The sequence below is a fragment of the Notolepis coatsorum genome (assembly GCF_963971535.1).
Source record: "Notolepis coatsorum genome assembly, chromosome: 12".
NCBI classification, from domain to species: Eukaryota; Metazoa; Chordata; class Actinopteri; order Aulopiformes; family Paralepididae; genus Notolepis; species Notolepis coatsorum.
Genome location: NC_140176.1, coordinates 10,376,787 through 10,388,800, shown reverse-complemented (window position 1 = coordinate 10,388,800; position 12,014 = coordinate 10,376,787). Strand labels below are relative to the sequence as shown.

Genomic DNA, 12,014 nt, shown 5'->3' with positions numbered 1-12,014 from the left:
GTTGCGATATTGGTTTCAGAAATAATTAAAAAGAGGTATACGAACCATCCCTAGTATAAATCAACATATTCATTCATCTGTCCCTGAACTCAGAAGAACCCACACATACCCGCCACCCAGTCCCCTCCCCAAATAAAAAAAAGTGTACAAAAAATAATAATAAACAATGATAATTATATGAATAAATAAAAGTGCGTCAGCCTCTTAGTCCCTGCCCAGTCCCTATAGAAATGCTACGCAAAGGACTGCGAGAGAGAGAGAGAGAGAGAGAGAGAGATCAGCGTTGCCCATCTGCTTGTACATCAGGGTGACACCATAAGCTTGGCGCGGGGAGACAGATTCACTGACACTAACCCAAATGTCAACAACAGGCAGCAATCTCCCTCCCTACGCCATCAGGCTGCTTAACAGATTGAAGTGATTTTGGCGAAATGGGCAACATGTCTCGTCTAGCTCGGGTTAAACTCCCGGCCGTAACACAAAGCTGTCGTAGCGGTAGGTTCCTTCTGTAGTCACCTTGTTGGATTTTCTCACATGTCTGTGTGACCTAGTTCCTTGTTTTATGAGCCAATGAGAAAATACAAGAGAGTGGAAGGACACCCCCCCCCCCCCTCCATATATCGTGGGAAGCCAGGTAAGGGCTAAGTGAGGGTGTGTCAACCACACTCAAGAGAGTGGTTGCTCCAGTGATTCACCTGATCCACTGTGGATTGTCATAGAGACAGTCGCCCAGACACCCAACACCACACAGTGTACAGAGCTTAAGAGAGGATAATACACGACCAGACCTAGTTGTCGACAGTCAACAATATGACCCGACAGCTTTACAACAATGAGATATATTGCCATCCTATATCTGCTTTTTAACACACAACGCATGAATGAGGAGGAGAACGATTTCAAATGCAGCCAATTCAAAAACATGCCAATTATGTGATACAGCCCGTTTGTGGCGGGAGGTGGTGGGAGGGAGAGCACGGCTTACTGTCGACTCAGTCCGTCCAGAAGCCATGAAACATTACATGCATCGCATGTAAAACAAGTTACGCTTTACGTTCACGGATTCAGCATATGAATGTATTCTCACTCTTAAAAAACATTATTTTGCACTGCAGCACATTGACCATGCGCACAGTCGCACACTTCTTTGCTAATGTAAAAGGGAAAGGACAGTGAGCTCAGTAGAACGGTGACCGCGGTGGATGAAGCCTGGTTAACCCTTTCACTACCACACTACCAAATGGTTAACCCTTTCACTGCGACAATACAGAAGGTTAACCCTTTCTCTGCCACACGACAAAGGGTTAGCCCTTTCACTACCACACTACCAAAGGTTAACCCTTTCACTGCCACACGACAAAGGGTTAGCCCTTTCACTACCACACTACAGAAGGTTAACCCTTTCACTACCACACTACAGAAGGTTAACCGTCTGTAGTGTGGTAGTGAAAGGTTAACCTGCTGTAGTGTGGTAGTGAAAGGGTTAAAAACAAAGACATTTGGCTTGCTCTCTGGATTCTTATTAGGAAGGAGACTTTGTGAGGAAAACAGGGTTACAGGCTCAAGCTCTGAATAACATTTGAAAAACTCAAAAGCAAATGTCTCTTACAAGAAATCATAACCTGGCTACTCAAGAAAATCCACAGACCTTTCACGTAGGAACTATTTTCAACCAAACTACTACAGTACACACACACACATTCATTATTATGCATATATTTACCATTATGACGAGTGGCATTCAACTCCATCTTATCGTATCGGAGTGACGACAGACATCTCTACGGCAGATATCTCCAAAACTAAGCAAACCACACTGAAACGATCTAGATGGATAGATGGCACTCCGGGTAAGGGGGGGGGGGGGGGGGGGGGGGGGGGGGTTTTCTATTTTATTTTGGGTGAACTGTCCCTTTTAACACAATGGCGCCCAAGCACGGATATATCCGGCTTTCGAATCCATGCTTAATGGACCAAAGGACGGATACATCCGTGGCAAGTTGTTTTGGCTTTTATTCCATTTTAATAACCTATTCAAGGTCGCCGAGCTGCACTGCAGATGTACCCTACTCTTTGAATTCGAGAAAGTGCTTACCGGCCAGATCCTCTTAGGGGCGCTATCGCGATAATGCAGTGTTCCCTGTGGCCGAAGTTGACGTTTTTTTTCTTTTTATCTCTAATGTCGTTTTCTACTCACCTGAAGCGATGGCTATGTCTGTTGCACAGAATACGTTTTGGATCGCGGATTTCACTATGCAATAAGGAAGGGGATTTATCATCAGCCAATGGACATATCGATCTACCAGATGGCGATCGATAACGGGGAAATGCTCGGGGGGATCCAACCGGCTCATGGTAAGATCTTTTTCATGTAAATTACAGCCCGATCGGGCCTTGTCATGATACAATACGATCAGCGTATGTGGCTACTTAGACAAACACGGTTATTGGTAATCAATAATAAGAAACGACGTCCCCCGCCCCCTTTCATGCATACATGCTTGAGGATTGTGCCGATCATATGCAGTTTGAGTTTTAACTGTAGCTTATGTATAACAAAAATGCCATTGGATATACCGTTAGTAGCTACCTATTAGCCCTTTATCTCGGCTTCCAGGAAATATACTAGACCAAATGCTGTATAACGCTTATATTCACGGCGCTATAAAATGAGAACGTATTGATGACATTTTTTTTTCTTTAAGCCATTTTGAAGGGACGGTTTATGGACTCAATTGACAATGAGAATGGACAGATAGCAATACTATAATAAAGTATAGATTTAGCTCTACAAACAGCCCCAAGTCTGTTTACAAATGCTGGTCGTCTCTAGTGATATTAGACTCATCCCAGTGGCCGCCAATGTGTTAAGTAGCATTCTACTAAGCTTGTTTGTTTGTGTGTGTGTGTTGGAATCTCTTTATTATAACTTAGTTATTCTACTCTGTCACTCTCTTTTGTCATATAGTGTAAACAACAACCAGTTACAGAATGAGACCTCTGGCCCGCTGAACTATTAATAGAACAAGAATGTTGCACACAAACGTCACCATTCTTCTCATCGATGCTGTGCAGCGAGTTGGGAGACGATGTAAAAAAGTTGTTTGAAGGGGAAGACTGAGTGTGTAATGTGTGCATGGCTGCATGCACGTGTAATTTCATGCAGAAAAGGTTGGTGTAGTATGTGTATATATATATGTGTATGTATGACTGTATATATACATGGGATGTTCGATATTGGCTTTTTTACCGATACCGATATACCGATATTGTCCAACTCTTAATTTCCGATACCGATATCAACCGATACCGATATATGCAGGGTCCCCCCCCCCCCCCCCCCCCAAATGGAATAATTTCAGGTAATTAACATTACATATCTCTTGTTGTGGAATTAACACAACATTATACATACTTTTGACAATAAATAAAATCAGAATTTGTTCTTACTTGCTTGCCTGGGTAAATAAAGGTTATAGAAATGTAAAAAAATATATATATATTTTTTTTAAACAGATACCGATATTTTCCGATATCACATTTTAATGCCAATATCGGTAGGCCGATAATATCGGACATCCTATTATATCCACATCTGTATACCTGCATATAGTGCTTTTTACATATCTGTGTAGATGATACACTATATCTATATCTGTACATATAATCCTACTCATACTAGTTACACTGCTGGCCAGTATGACTAACTTACTTTACCATAGTGTCTTTATACCTGTATCACTGTAAACAATAATACTACAACTCTGTACATACATCTGATTAGAGCACTATTACCCAGTAGACGTACAAATGTATATCTTTTATATCAAGTCCAATTACCTGCACATTGTAAATGACTATTGCACTTTACCGTTACATTTGCACTGCAGATGCCAAGCTTATTTTCGTTGTGTACTGTACTTGTGCTGTATAATGACAATACATTTTAATCTAATCTAGTGGTGGTCTTTAAAAAAGGAGAGTGATCAGGGTGAATGGAACTTGAAAACAAGGAGCTGTGAGTGAGGTGGATTAACATTACTCGTGGGGGGGGGTGCAAACTGCTTATTTATTTGTGCATTAATTAACTTGCTGTGGCCATAAAGCTCTTTGTAGCTGTTGTTGCAGCCCCTCCCTCCCCTCCACCACCACCTCACTGCACAGCCTGGCATCCCTCAGCATCACTATAACAACCAGGGCTGCAATAATAAATAACCCCCTGGCTCCTTGTTTCAAATGGAGCAACATTTTAAAAACAAGTTATGGCTGCCCTTTTCAGTTAATGTAACAACACTGTAACGACAGATGTATTTACGTGTATATATTAGTAAACAGCTGGGGTATTATTATTCCCAATGAAACGTACTTACCCTCCTCATGCTCGCCGTCGTCCTGTCTTTAATAAAAGACACACCGAGAGTTTCACCTCAAGACGAGCAGCTGGTTTTGTTGTCTTCTTGTTGCCATTTCGCACCTAGTCTCTCCGGGGTCCAAAGGTCTTCCGCCTCGTTGTTGTAATCGATAATCACTCGCGAAAACATGTCGGATGTGAGCAGGTGATCTGCTTCCAGGAAAACCAACCTTGCGACATGATATTATTACTGAGAGACAAACGGCTAACTTTCAAACACGGTGCTGCTCGGAGCTGCTGCCTCCTCCTCCCGGAGCTACAGCTCGCCCACTAGTCACTTATATTCAGCCAATTCAGCCAAAGTTGGTTTATTTGGGTTTTTCCCCAAATGAAAAAGACACTATGGTAGAGTTGACGCTGGAATAACAGGTAAAGAATTAGTCACTTTTAGCCCCCGAAGTCGTTGAAACAAACTCAGAAGTAGTCGGTTGATGCTGAAGTAGGAGCAGTGTTCCTCGGAGCTCGGAGGAGCAGCGGCAGCATCACTGCACTTGTTGCAATGATTGCAGGGGGAGGAGCCATGGAGAGGGGGGCGTGGCTACGAGGTTTGTGGTTGACCGCGAGGCGACGTGACCATCCTGGCTGCGTGTACCGGTTCCGTGGGGAGGAGCCATGGGGAGGGGGCGTGGTTACGAGGTTTGTGGTTGACCGCGAGCACCGCGAGGTGGACCATCCTGGGGGAGGAGCCATGGGGGGGCGTGGCTACGAGGTTTGTGGTTGACCGCGAGCACCGCGAGGTGACCATCCTGGGGGAGGAGCCATGGGGGGGCGTGGTTACGACTCGGTTTGTGGTTGACCGCGCGCGACGTGACCATCCTGGGGGAGGGGCCATGGGGGGGGCGTGGCTACGAGGTTTGTGGTTGACCGCGCGCGACGTGACCATCCTGGTGAGCGCCAAGGAAGCTATAAAACAAGGAAGGGTCACACACACGTCGGAATACCAGCTTCTGTTTGTTGCTAGACTTTGCCAGTTATATTGAAGGCAAGCCTGTATTTAAATTCAAAATATACAATATATTAAACGTTAGCTAGTTAACAATGCAACAGATTACTGATGATTCTGACACCAGAGGTAATAGCCTGGGTTAAACTTAAATCAATGGCAGCGGCAGGTCATAAACGGAGGAGATGGTGAGCCCATTCAAAGTTTCCCACACTTGGCACCAATGTGCGTTCACGCGCTACACGGTGACGTATTGCCCCGTCCTTGTTTTATTTCCTTGGTGAGCGCCAATCACGGTTCACTTGACAAGTACCGTGACCACTTAAAGGGATATTTCACTTTAGTGGAACTTGTCAAGTTTCAACAGTCTTCTTACCTCTCTATGTAAAGTCATCTACTAGTAAGTTAGTGATCACTGCTGTCCCTGTCTCCGCTGTCAACACCACTACTAGTCTACTTAATTCACTTCCAATAATTGTGGGGAGGGACCTTGTCTAAATATCATACTTCAGAATCAGAAAGGTCTTGACTTTATTGCCAAGTAAGTTTGATACAAGGAATGTTTTTTGGCCATTTGGTGCAACATTCACAGACAATTATGGTAGAATAAAATAATAATGGAATATATATCAACACATTTGAACTAAAAGTACAATAGAATAGAATATAGGACAGGGTACAATTGTGCAGGATGTAGTAGAAGTAGAGTATACACTCAATTAGAATACAAATACAGTGGAATACTGTCCACCCTGAGATGTACTCCATTGAATAAAGTAGCAAGACGAATGCAAGTCTTCCTTCCTGCGCCTTCTTTTAACTGTGGTATGCATTTTCTCCTAACCATGCGCAGTGTTGTGAGACAAACAAGACAGGACTGTCCAGTTATTTGCTAGTGCACGTTCTGTGGCTTGTTTCCTCATATTATGCCATGCGGCAAGCTCATGCACTACTAGGTTAATCATAGAATTATGCACAGGGGAGTCACGTGATATGTAATATGTGATATGTAAATGGCTGCATTTATATATTGCTTTCATCCAAAGCGCTTTATAATTTGTTCCTCACATTTGTTCACACATTCACACACCGACGGCGGAGGCGACCATGCAAAGTGCCGACCTGCTCATCGGGAGCAGTTAGGGGTTAAGTGTCTTGCTCAAGGACACTTCGACACGCTGCCCGGGAGGAGCGGGAATCGAACCGGGAACCTGCGGATTACCAGATGACTGTTCTACCTCCCGAGCCACTGTCGCACCCTACACACATTACACATGTGATATGTGTAATTCATGGCACAATTCAAACAGGATCAAAAAACTATTTGTCTCTCGCCATTGATATTTTTTTCAAAATAGTGTCTCATGGTGGTCCAGGGGAAGGGACTTCGCCTCTCTATGAAAACAAAGATGGCGGTGAATGCCGTGATAACCAATGAGAATGACAAGGGATACAAACGTTGGAGTGGTTGTGATCTGATTGGTCCATAGACTGTAAAAGATTGGTGAGGTCTATGGGTATTGTAGTAGTTACCATGCAAACGAGTAAAGATTAGGATATAAAACACATATAATATAGATCACAGGTGGAACCTCACTCCCCAGGTCTATTGATCACAGGTGGAACCTCACTCCCCAGGTCTATAGATCACAGGTGGAGGTGGAACCTCACTCCCCAGGTCTATAGATCACAGGTGGAACCTCACTCCCCAGGTCTATAGATCACAGGTGGAACCTCACTCCCCAGGTCTATAGATCACAGGTGGAACCTCTCTCCCCAGGTCTATTGCATTTATGATGGGCTACTGAACTCAACTATAGTCAACTGAAAGGCTGTAAAGATCAAGGGGATGCAGAAAACTAGACAACAGCATGATAACATTTTATTTACGGACATTTATCAGACATTTTCTTCCATGAACAATAACGATGACAAATTACATTATGGAAATTCCGAACATTGGAGTATGAGTATTCAGATTCAGTTTTATTTGCCATATGGAAGTAATATAAATCATACAGTTCTCATATAAACAACATAAATCCAGTTCCCCCATCAAAAAGGAGCAGGAATGAAAATGCCCCCTATTCCTGAACTAAACAAGTAACACTTGATGGTCGGTGCACAACCTAATTTACACACAACAATCATTTATACAATATACAAAGAAACAAATTCACAGATGAAACAAGAAAAAAAGGAAATAAAGAAAATAAAAGATCTCACTATTCAGATTCATATTGATAATGACTAAATATTTAATTTGTATACATTTCTTTGAATTGATAAATATTATTACACCCCTTAAGATCGCTATGAAGAGAATTCCACAATTTTACATCAATAACTGAAGGACACATCCAAAATGTTTAAAATGTTATTTCCTCCTACTAAACTCACTTTCTAAAAGAAAAGATTGAGTAGGGTGCCATGGTGGCGCACCATGTACAGCGCTGCGGTGCAACGCGGCCATCCCGGGTTCGACTCCCGGACTCGGTGACCTTTCTGCCACCGAATGTCTTCCCCCCTCTATCTCCCATACTTCCTCTCTCTCTCTCTCTCTCTCTCTCTCTCTCTCTCTCTCTCTCTCTCTCTCTCTACCAGACTGCCCGGTAGCAAAAACCAATAATAAAAATATCTACCAAAAACATAATTAAATAAGAAGATTTAGTAACTTGCCTGGTATCAGGCCGAATCCCTCTCTGATAATCTGATGGGATCTCTGCCTGGACAGACAGAGGCAGTTACTGCATGTGGCCAAACCTGTTGCCTCAAAGATAACGCCTTGAAAACCAAGGACATGGTTATCAGTTGCAGAAAGCCACAGATTATGTATTCATCATCAGCACTGGATCTTCAAAACATGTAGCCTAATTCTAGTCAAATACATCACCGTTAAGAATTATATGTGTAGTCCTATGCCCTATATATCTTAATATGAACTAGTGAGGACCTCTCGGCACTGACAGTGGAAAATCTAAGTGTTTTTAATCATGTTTAACCCTTTCACTACCACACTACCAAACGGTTAACCGTCTGTAGTGTGGTAGTGAAAAGGTTAACCTTCTGTAGTGTGGTAGTTGAAATGAAATTATGTTTATCTGTCATTTACATTAGAAAATACAATGAGAGGTTGGGATTTGATTGATTACACATTAAGGTGTAACTGTATAAAGAATGTTTTCTCCCGCGATTTTCAAAATAATCGAATATGTGTTAAAAATTGTCAATATCAAGCAAAGTACCGGTACTCATTTGAGTACTCAAAACAAAGGATATACTTGTACATGATCAGCAAAAGGTGGTATTGGTGCACCTCCACAGTTAGTGAGATTAGATGATACACACACCTAATCCACACCTGGATCAAATAATGTTTTTTTTAAATAATTCCAAGTACTTTGAGTACTAGATGGGTGGATTTGACTCCATCGGCACTGTTCAGATTCAGTGTCAGTTATGGTGCCAATAACAGAGATCTATAACAATTCAACTTTCAAATAGTCTAAAAAACCTTCTGACACTCACACTGTATTTTCCTGTGTGTGGCAAACCCCACCCACCTGGCACTCCAAGCAGGTTAAAACGTAATGCTTGGAACTATTTGAAAAATAAAATGTATGACCCAGGTTAGAAATGATCCCATATAATAGACTCCTAATAAACGTTACGATAATCTTTATGACAGGACGCGTCTATTCGAAGCCTAACCGGTTCATGCTTCCGCGTTTGCGTTTTGCGCTCTGATTGGCCACTGATGTTTCTGGTCGCACCAATCGTGTGACGGCAAGTTCTTTCGCCGGTTAAGCTTAGGCACTCTTTCGAAGTTGGTTAAGGTTAGAGTTTGTCTTAGAGCAGGGCGATAGAACGCCAGCCCTGATTCCAAACTCTAACCTTAACCAACTTCGAAAGAGTCGCCTAAGCTTAACCAGTGATAAACTAGGCGTTAGGTAGTTTGCCGCTGGTCGAGGCGGAAATGGGCGCGTCACGCGATTGGGCGCACATGTCACATGACCAGAAACGTCAGTGGCCAATCAGATCGCACCAGAAACGGCAGTGGCCAATCAGATTCGCAAAACGCGAACGCGGAAGCATGAACCGGTTAGGCTTCGAATAGACGCTGACAGGACGCGTCATCCAAAAATCTACATATGACATTATGACAAATAATCTTGAATTTGAAGTGTGTTACTCTGGTCCTCGGCTCTGATCAAGCTTCATAAGAAATGTCACCGTGACTCAGTCGGCCCCGTAGATCAGGAACCCGGAGAAGACGGTGTCGTCGTCCTCGTCGGCGAACAGCCCGTTGAAGAGCTCCCCGCCCACCACCTGTAGCCACACCCGGTCCCCCGCCTCCAGGTAGAGCACGGCGGCGCCGGACGCCTGGTCCTCGCTGCTCTGGTAGTTGTCCGTGGTGTGGATGACCTTGGCGCCGTTCTTCACCAGCGCCACCTTCACGTTGCGCGAGAACACGGTGATGTGGTAGGCGAAGTAGTAGGCGCCGGCCACGCTGGCCGTGAACCGGCCCGTCTGCGGGTCGTAGTGGTTCAGCCGGTTGAAGATGATCTTGTCGAAGCGGATCGGCCCGTTGGCCGCCGGCAGCTTGCTGGCCTCCGTGAGACCCACGGAGAAGGCGCTCTTGGGGATGACCACCGCGTCGCCCTTGTCGCCCCGCTCCCCCGTGTCTCCTTGATTCCCTTTCTCTCCGCGGTAGCCGATGCTCCCCTTGTGACCGGGGACGCCGAGGTCCCCCTTGGGGCCGGGCCTGCCGGGGGGGCCGAACGGCCCCTGAATGCCTCTGTCTCCCTGAGGGCCGACCTCGCCCCTCGGACCCTCCATTCCAAGGGGTCCTATATCCCCTTTAGGCCCTCTGGGTCCTGGTAGTCCCAGCTCTCCCGTGTTTCCTTTAAGACCCAGGGGCCCTTGGACCCCCTGGGGCCCCATTTTCCCCGGTGGTCCCCTCTCTCCGTTGTCCCCTCGTTTCCCTTTGGTCCCTGATGGGCCGACCACACCTGCAGACCGCAAACACATGTTTAGAGGCCTTTCACCCTTGAATGAATGAATGAATGAAAACTTTATTTAACAGATTGCAGAATGGGTACAATACAGTACGGCTCAATCCACACAATTGTTAAGGGGATGCAGACCAGAGAAAGACTTTTGTCTTGTTTACATCAGGGTCCCCCATTTGGGTGGGAGGGTCCTCCCCTTCATGGAGAGGTCTATGTGTTACGGGTCTAAAAGAGCATACTGTACGGTTTGTAGTAGTAGGAGAAAGGCCTCTCTTATAGATTACATTATTCATGACAAATTGATAACATTTGCTTCTCAATGGTGCAGAATATTTGCAAGACTCTCACCAGGTTCCCCCTTGTCTCCTCTGACACCATTTGTCCCCGCTGGTCCACTGGCACCAATCTCACCTGTTATGAACAAATTATTAGAATAGAAATAGAATAGAATAGAAATACTTTTGTTATCCAGAGGGAAATTTTGCAAATCGCTCAACATTAAACATTTAGACAGAACAGGTCACGAATAAGAATAACAAAACAAATCAAATTGCCTAGGATAAGAATAGAATAAAAATGTAATAAAATATACAGTAAATAAATACAGTAAAAATATACTGAAGTCTACAGTAGGTGTAATATTGCACAGTGCTGTTTCAAAAGTAAGAGTCCAGGAAGATGGTAACTGTCACTCTGTGCTCAGTGCAGAGTTAATTTAACAACAATTGAATCTAATCTAATCTAATCTTAAAGGAACACACCAACATTATGGGAAATATGCTTACCGTCTTCTCTAGAGTCAAGCCTAAACCTATAGCTTAGCACAAATGAATGGAAGCATAGCCAAAAACACCTCTCCTGAACTGTGTGATAGTAAAGGGTTAACCTTCTGTAGTGTGGCAGACAGTGAAAGGGTTAATGGGGTCAAGCTCCGATCTATAAAAGCTGACTCACTGAAATTGACTCCACACACTAGTGCACACAAAGTAGATTTTCGTGAGCTTCATTCAGCTTGGAGCTTGACCCCATGACGATCAACAGCATCATTAGAATAGGGCTACGGTTCCAAAAATCTGAATTATCCCTTTAAAGAAAATCTGAAATAATGAATAAATACCGGGTATTTGAGTAGGATAGGATAGAAGGATAACTTAGCCTTTTTTAACTTAACATTTCTAACTTACCTCGATCACCTTTGTCGCCTCTGAGCCCGTCTCGGCCATCTCTGCCAGGCATACCGTTGTGTCCGGGGTCCCCTGGTATGCCAGGGTGTCCACAGACACACGCACCCTTCTGGGGGGCGACCCCCCCCTGGGCCTGCGTCTGTGGCTGTGCAACGCACCTCACTGCCAACAGGAGGAGCAAGAGAGCGACACGGAGCCTCAGCTCTAGCATTGTCCTTGACGTGCAAAACACTTCCTGCCTCTGGCCCTAAAGAAATCACACCACTATAGGCACAAACTAAATCATAACGACACCCCCATTGTTTAAGCACTCAAAAGGTCCACACACACAAAGTCTGAGCACAGAAGGAAGAACGCGGACAAAGGCAACCGCGACATCGACCGAAGACAGACACACTGGACAAGGACGTTGGACAACGAGTGACGTTAATACACCCGGCCTCTCGTCCCCATTGGTCACACAC

The 12,014-nt window shown here is 44.5% G+C and overlaps 2 protein-coding genes across 2 annotated transcripts in view; both read right to left on the bottom strand.

The window, feature by feature from the left end:
* spata13 (spermatogenesis associated 13) overlaps nt 1-4,785 on the bottom strand; it is an 81,928-nt gene extending 77,143 nt beyond the window's left edge. Inside the window, exon 1 of the mRNA XM_084325734.1 lies at nt 4,371-4,785. Coding sequence (XP_084181860.1) covers nt 4,371-4,379 — 9 coding nt within the window. The 5' untranslated portion in view covers nt 4,380-4,785. The remainder of the gene's footprint in view (nt 1-4,370) is intronic.
* Nucleotides 4,786-9,593: 4,808 nt separating this feature from the next.
* On the bottom strand, nt 9,594-11,761 carry c1qtnf9 (C1q and TNF related 9; the record flags this gene model as incomplete). The annotated part of the gene is made up of 3 exons (XM_084325545.1): nt 9,594-10,366; nt 10,715-10,777; nt 11,551-11,761. The coding sequence occupies 3 exons, from the start codon at nt 11,759-11,761 to the stop codon at nt 9,594-9,596; spliced, it is 1,047 nt and encodes a 348-aa protein (XP_084181671.1).
* Nucleotides 11,762-12,014: the final 253 nt, after the last annotated feature.